The following is an 8,141-nucleotide window of genomic DNA, read 5'->3' on the forward strand; positions in this document are numbered from 1 at the left end:
AGCCAAAAAAAAGTAGGTACTATGTACCCTTAATGGCACAGTGACACTACAAAGCCATTATTGTATGTAGTTATGTACTAATGGAACATCAATTTGACAGAAGTCTTGGATACATGTGAAACCTTCAGGAAAACAGGATTTTGCAAGCAACATAACTTTTGATAAATTTCAGGAGCTAGACACATGAACTTTATATGAAACAGACAGTTAAATATATAGAACAGCAAAGTGATGGAGAGCTTTTTACGAGCATTAACCAAGTCTCTCCTAAATGATGGAAGGATTAGTATTGCCTGCAGTAGGAAAGCTGTGTATTGTACCATGGAGCAATTTTTTCTTCAAATTTGAGAACTCCCACTTGACAGCATTAAAAGGGTGCAGAGAAAAAACTGGTAACGTGGCAGATGGTTACGAATGTACCCCAGCATATACACTTGGCTAAAAGACTGTCATATGCTGAATTGAAGTAGCAAGTTGTTAAAATATCATCAAGGGAACACATACACCTGGCAGAAAAGTTACTGTCAGCTGTTTAGAACAGAAATTTTAAGAAAACCAAGATTACAAGATCAAAGCGCAAAAACATCTGAAGAGATCTACTTACGTTGCAAACTTTAACATGCCCGACACATAGGTCTGCCAGTGAGCACAATAAAACAAGAACATTCCCACAAAACAACAGAAAAACATCCAGTCAGGATTCGTTCCTAGTCGAACTGCTATGCAGGCTCCAAGGGCTACAAAAACTGAAAGGTATGGATTAGCAGAGTCAATCTGAAGTTATACTCCCTGCAATTTTCAAAAGACAAATACTACACAAGTTTCACTGCAATAGTATCAATAGTACAGTGAACTTAAAAGGAGAGCATTTCCCAAACTTGAAACCTGAACCCCTTCAGGAAAATGGAACCCGTGGGGGCTCCACGAAGTTTCACAATTTGTTGAAGATCTACACCTTTTAGTTTATATACTCTCTGTCCCTCCCCAGTCTGCCCAGAGAGGCCTGAACCCATAGTCCAGGTAATGACATAGGGATATGACTAGAGAACAGTATAAAGTGACTATAAGTGACACAACATTTTGGAATTAAATTCTTGTTTTGAAACCAAATAAAGCAACCCCACCATCATCAAGTGAAGAACAAACGTGGGATCTCTCATCTTAAAAATCACCGGAAAATTTAGAAGTAGGTGAAAATGGGGGGAGCATGCAAAATAAACACTATTATGTAACCTTCACAACAAAGCGAAGCATTTCTTTTGATGCCTCGCGTGTAAAAGACCAAATATTTGTTTCAGTGGTAAAGTAGTCTATTAAGTGTTTTACTCAACTAGGGACTCAATTCTTTCAGTCTCATAAGTGCTTATGTAATATTCTTTCTACATCTGAATGTTGTCATGTCTGAACAGATACTATAGTAGTTATGCACTTTAAACTCTGTAAGAAATGGGGCTGAAAATGCCTGGTTTTATTACCTGTGAAAAACAGATTTCTGTACTGAAGGAAGTGACCAGTTAACTGTACTAAATAGTTCAGACAAGATGAGAATAAGGACTTAAAAGGTGCTTGTCTAACACTTGTATCTCTTTGGGTTTCAGTTGATGCTAGTCTATCAAGCTGAGTTAAGATTTTGAGTATAATCAGCATTAAAAATGTGTTATGTGTTTAACTGACAGCCAACTACACACTGCAAATTGGAGTGAAAATAAGCAATGCATCACTTCTTAGGACAAAGACACAAAAACATGCATCATGATATTTTTTTAGATGGAACTAACTTTTTTCCAGCTACCCATCCCAGTTTCCAACAAGAAATTAATTACCTGTGGAGACAGAGTCACAACCATGGTCAAAAAGCTCCCCTAAGGGGGAACTACTATTTGTTCTTCTGGCTTGTTTCCCATCAATAGCATCCAGGGACTGGTACAGAAAGAGTCCTACTGCACACAAGAGGAATACCCAAAAAGGTGCCTGAAACAGAAGCATATTAAAAAGTCAGTTACAGATTACTTGTGTTTAGTTAAAAAATGTGTCATTCTCTTTATTGAGCAAGTCTCCTGGCACAGACCTGGTCCAAGTTAGCATTGTATTTCTAACCATGTACCAAACATGGAGTTGGTAGGCCAAATCACTGTTCAGTACTGCAATAACTCTACAGAAGGAAGTTACCCAATGTGTGCCAGTTATAATAATAAGGGTCTTCATTTTATCTACATTTGCACGGTCATTTAATGGACAAAGATCTGTTTACCAACACACAACTATACACAACAGTATCAAGATTACTTGGCTAATTTTTCCATCTCAATGCTGAAACATTCATAAACTATTAGGAGTGATTCTATCCAGGTCTATGGATATGGTACCAGAACAAAAATGGCTCTGACATACACACAAAGAACAACTATCTTTTATTTCTCAACATCCTCCTTGAAGATTAAAGGTTTGGAAAACATCCATAAATAGTGGTTTAAATTCCCAGAAGAAGATTTTCCTGGAAATAAATGGCAGGTAGACACCCATTTTCCATTTCTGCTCTGGACAATCTTTCCAATGTAAACTGAATAGTTCTCTAAACAATCAAAAGCAATATACATATCCATCAATATAAATTGATCCTTTATTAGTTTATGTTTTAAACCAAGTTTAGTGGTGTGTTATATAAAGTCAGGACTGGATGTTTAATTTAGAAGAACTTGCCATGATAGTGGTCCCTTTCAGAAGGGTTGACTTGGCTTCCTGAAATCAGGATGTCCTTGTTTGTCTAGGAAATTATTTCTCTTGAATTCCCTTTTTCCATATACCAAAATCTAGTTTTGGTACGGGTCAAACTTTATATGTACAATTGTTACAAGTTGTCACACTTTACATAATATTCAGAACTCCGGTTCAAGAAGAAAAATTCAAGCCTACGGGTCACAAAGAAGGTATACATTTGAGATGGAGAAAGAGCCACAGGGAGTTAAGAATGGAGTCTGTCCTATTACTCCTGGGCTCCCCTTTCCATCAGTGTAACAGGCCAGAATGTATATACTGTATATGATGTTATTAGGAAAGATAAATCTTTTTAAAGGCTAGTCAGAGTATCTGAATGATAAAGGCCTATGACTGCTTTGTACTGAATTTAATCATAACAGTTAGAGAGAAGGTTCAGGCTGGACATCAGGAGACATTACTTTACAGTTAGGGCTGCCAGGCTCTGGAATAGGCTCCCAAGTGAGGTGGTGCTCTCTCCTACCTTGGGGGTCTTCAAGGGGAGGCTGGACAGATATTTGGCTGGGGCGATATGATCCTAGCACCCGTTCCTGCCCAGGGCAGGGGGTCGGACCTGATGATCTGTTTAGGTCCCTTCCAACCCTAAGCACTATGATACTATGATTTAAGATGAGAGCAAATGTCTAATCCACTTTTTAAATAAATCTATATGCGACTGACCAATCAGAGTTCTTGGACAATCAGGTAAGGGAAGAATTCTAATGGATTACATCTCATCATTGTTTAAATTAAGAGGTTGACAGGACATCTTCAGGAATATGGGCCCATTTTAGATTCCCAAAATATAGGATTTCAAAGTTTGTTTTTTAAACACGTTCACTGTCACTGCAGATGTTTTCCAAACTTATGTTAGGATCTTTATGTTAGTACCATTGCCATTTGAAATAGACTGGCATTCACAAATAATCCAGATTTTTTTTTACAATACTGTTACCTGCTCATCCATTTTATTTTGCTTCCCTCATCTCTGCTACTCCTTGGGCAGGTTCCACTCACTATGTCTACCAATATTTTAAGTATATATTCATGATTTCGTTGCTATCCAATATTTGCCAAAGCTGTCTAAAATATACTAATTCATCATTCAGAGGAAAGGCGTGAAGTCACATATGAAGCCATGGACATCTGACCTTACACTGTAGCATGGACATCTGATCTTACACTGTAATTTATGCTTTATTAGCAGCTCAATCCTGCTCAGGTGGTATGTCCAAACTCTAGGCTCATGTACATAGAGTCCTAAATGATGATTTATGGAGCAAGAGGCTGTAACACACCCAAACAGGTCCCTGAAGAGTAATGTTAAATAAGGGGATAATTAAAGGCATCCATTATCTTAAGGATTTCAGCAGTATCCAGAAAATAAAAGCAGGATTTGCTTCCAGTTGAAATGTGAGCATTTTGGTAGCAGGTGTAAGTGTATGGAAACCCCATGCAAGAGACTAAACTGACTTCTAACATGCTCCGATTTTCCTTTTAAAGCTATGTTAAATATTTTTCCTTTTAGTTCAAGAAGGCAGAACGACATTTTTACTCTCTTTATTCCTAACACAGAGGGACAGGCTTAAAAACAATCACCGTCCCTTCTAACTTTTGAATGCTAAGACAGACATTATGTTCACCCTTACTCTTTGCCTCAGAAAAGGGTAAGTCACCACGTATTATCTTTAAGGAATAACTGATATCATCTTTAAGGAAGGTACATATTTAAATTTAAATTCAAAGTGTTATTTAAATTTTTGCAATGCTCTGTCCAATACTTCTCCCTTCCTCCTCTACCTTCCCAAGGCTGACTTTTGAAGTCAATGAAACCCTTGCTCTATGTCACTCAGTTTGGAAAGAACTTAGATCCAGCAGTTCCCAAACTGTGGGTTGCAACCCCAAATGGGGGCACAACAGCAGCAGATGGGGTCACGGGGGTGGGGAGTTGGGAGCGAGGGGCTATGCTGAGGAAACGGGGCCATCAATGGGGTCATGCTGAGGAAACATTTGGAAAGCAATGACTTAGGTTGATTCTCAGAAGTACTGCCCAGGCTGCTGCACCTGTCACCAGAACCTGGCTGCAATAAACTCTCCCACAACTGAAATACAAAGTTTGATAGTTTAGATCAGCAGTTTTCAACTTGTGCTCCATGGACCATCGGGCGTCCACAGACTATGTTTAAGGGGTTTGCGAAAGATTACTATGCTCAATCAAAAGTATGTGAATATCGACACTTACAATTCAAAGGGGTCTGCACCTTCATTCAAAGTTTTTTAGGGGTCCGCAAATGAAAATAAAATGTTGAAAACCACTGATTTAGATAAATTTAAAAATCAGTTCAGAGAATAACTATGACAGAATTATAAACTGTACCTTGTGCTAATTTTGTTAACATGATCCTCTTACCACTTTGCTCCCTCCCCACCTTCTTATACAATTACTGAAAGTACATAACCAGTGCTCAGATCATTACTGCTAAATAAGAGTCCACCCACATTTAACGTTTTACTTGTTATTCATATAGAATGTCCATATTCGACATGAGAACTTAAACAAAAAAAATCTTATTGTCCAAGTTTCAACATGAGCATAAATGCTATTCAGTTCCATGTTGTTCTATGCAGGGTGCTTTGTTTAATCTTTTAAATGAACATTTCATGAAATATATAATGGAGAAAGCTGTAACAACAGCTGGATGCAGTATGCATAATCGAGTATACTTTGTTACAGAGAGGGAACATTATGACTCTCTCACTCTGCACAAACACGTCTAGTATTTTCCATTTTTTGAAAGCTAAATGCATCTCAGTCAGGCCCAAATTGTTTTACTGGAACTGGTCTTTGGCCTCTTTTCAGAGAATTGCTCGGCATGCATTGAGGATGGTCTTCTTAATCATCCTCAGCATTATAATTCCTCATGTAATATAAAGGAAGCTAGTTAGTTATGACTGCAGTAATTAATGTACAAAAGAGTTTTCATAACCCCACAATCACTCAGTAGAACGAACAGAACAATGAAGCAGTTTGATTTCTTAAATTTAGGAACCCTAGTTTCAAAGTTTAAGAGAACATGCTAGTATTGGCATTTGTTACAACTTGGACGTGTAAACGTCACAAAAATTTACCTAATGAAAAATTGTTCTGCTAAACTAATTCCAGATTTGGGGAAAGACGAATAACTTTTATCCGTTTAGAATGTGTGCATACATCTGCCATAGGTTAAGTCAGTGGGGGGCCAACCTTTTTGGTAGGCGTGCCACACAATAAGTCCTGTACCCTCCTAATGCCACTCTGATCCCTTTCCCCAGCACAATCTGCTACTTTGTTTCTGCTTCCTGCCCAATCTGCAGCTCTGCTTTCTGCCTTATCTGCCTCGTACCATGCACAGAGGCTGTGTTTTCTTATCCTTATTGGTCGCAGGGAAGACTATGAAGAGACTGTTAATGCTATATTTTTGCAGAGAAAGGGACACAGCAACAGGCAGCTCTATAAAAAACTTGGGGAATTAGACAAGGCATGGATCATTTTGCCCTTTGGTCATCAGTTCAAATTGAACCCAGGGTGTTAACGCCCAAAGGTCATTACTGTCTGTATGCTTAGCAGCTTTTATGAAACAAACTGGAGGTCTCAATTTTACTGATAGCAAACAAGTCTTGAGATCACAAAAGCTACCTCTGTAAGTAACCCCAGTCAGCACAGCCCTAACAAAAAAAACTAAGGGTGTTTATACACATGCTCCCGGAGGCAGGGGGAGGGGGGAGGTTTAATTAGAGTGGCTCCGAGAGCTGCTCTAGTTAAGGTGCCCAGAGCATCACATGTATCAGCATCCCTGTGCTGAAAGATGGTGATGGGGGCACTTCCACCACCATTTTTCAGTGCAGAGACGTTGATACCAATACACATCACAATGAAGTCTGCTGGAACGCAGTAATTACCATGCTCAGCAGACTCAATTAATTGAGTCTGCTCCAAAGCTCTGTAATTACAGTGCATCTGAGCAGTCTTGATGCACATGTATTGGCACCCTAGGAGACTGATACTTGGAAACTGAAATACCTTCACAGCTGCTAACTTGTGAAGCAACAGGATGACTGTATGCTACATCTGTCCAGTATTTCTTTGTCAGTGAATGTAATTGCTGTATGTGGCATCCTCACTAGTGTGAATTTGAAACTGCATCAATGCGTGTGTATTTTTATTACTGTTGCACTATGTAGAGGAAAAAAACCCAATATTTATCAAAGCTTTGCGGGGGATCCAACTGGAAGACTGGGAAGAAATATGAACTATCACATGGTATGTCCTAGATAATCTCATATGCAACAGAGGGAGATCAAATTAGGAATGAAGAGGAAGTAAAAAAAACCAAAAAACAAAATATATATATATTAGAGCTCCTGAGCCAATTTGATCCTTAGAGAATGCAAATCATTTGGCTATCTGGACCAATGAGATACTTAAATTCTAGAACTAGATCAACAATATGCTGTTAAGAACATGGCATTTCTTCCAGATACCTGGAGAAAATTAAACACAATCAATGAGAGAGGGATTTTAATGTTACTGTCTTCTGCAGACTGAAAACACCCACAGAATAGATGTAAATGTGCAAGACCTTTATTTATTAATGAAATTTTAAGGGGTTGCAAAATATCAGTAAGAGGTCTATGAACTGAAGGACTATCTAGAATAGGGCTGCCCAATTGGTGTCCCGTGGGTTGCATCCAGCCTGAAAGCTGCATCCAGCCTACAAAGGAAACTCCCTCATCCCTCCTTCTGCTCTTACTGCTAGGGTCTCCAGGCTCCCTCCTCCAACTTCCGTTTCTTGACTCTACCCTGGGAGGTATATGGGGGGCGAAAGGGGGGGCCAGAAGAGAATGGCCGCAGGGGGCCAGGCAGCCCATGGTGAGGACTATCTCCTCCCGCCCACTGTGGCACAGCACAGAGGGTGAAGCCTGTGGCCCACTAGCCATTCAGAAGTTGGACAGCCCTGATCATGAATTTTTGAATTCCAGAAGTGCAGAGGTTGAGTATAAAACAAAGGACACTGGCCCAGAAATAAAAGATGAGAGTTACTCTTGCCACTGCTAAATTTTGTAGGTCTGCTCTTGTACAAAGTCAGCTTGCAAAAAGTCTCAAATCTATTTTGGGTAGGAATAATCCTTCACCCAAAGCTCAGGTCACACGGCCACATCTCAGTAGCATATTTTCATGCCACACAAATTTCTAAAGGTGACAAAAATGTGCCGATAATATGGAACAGGTGCACACAATGGGCAACTGAAGCAATATAGGAGAGTTCAGAAGGATTTGTTCCTGGAAACAAGTAATCACCAGCTGGAAGTGGTAGGATAATAGAAGAGCTAACAGTCTGAAGCAAGGC

The 8,141-nt window shown here is 39.4% G+C and overlaps 1 protein-coding gene across 1 annotated transcript in view; it reads right to left on the minus strand.

Moving 5' to 3' along the window:
* The window catches only part of CHPT1 (choline phosphotransferase 1), a 40,234-nt gene that overhangs the window by 15,592 nt on the left and 16,501 nt on the right, over positions 1-8,141 (minus strand). Inside the window, exons 5-6 of the mRNA XM_025198916.1 lie at positions 1,824-1,971; positions 605-746 (exon numbers count right to left, since the gene is read on the minus strand). Of these exons, the coding sequence (XP_025054701.1) occupies positions 605-746; positions 1,824-1,971 (290 nt within the window). The remainder of the gene's footprint in view (positions 1-604; positions 747-1,823; positions 1,972-8,141) is intronic.

The sequence above is a fragment of the Alligator sinensis genome, unplaced genomic scaffold (genome assembly GCF_000455745.1).
Source record: "Alligator sinensis unplaced genomic scaffold, ASM45574v1 scaffold74_2, whole genome shotgun sequence".
Taxonomy (NCBI): Eukaryota; Metazoa; Chordata; order Crocodylia; family Alligatoridae; genus Alligator; species Alligator sinensis.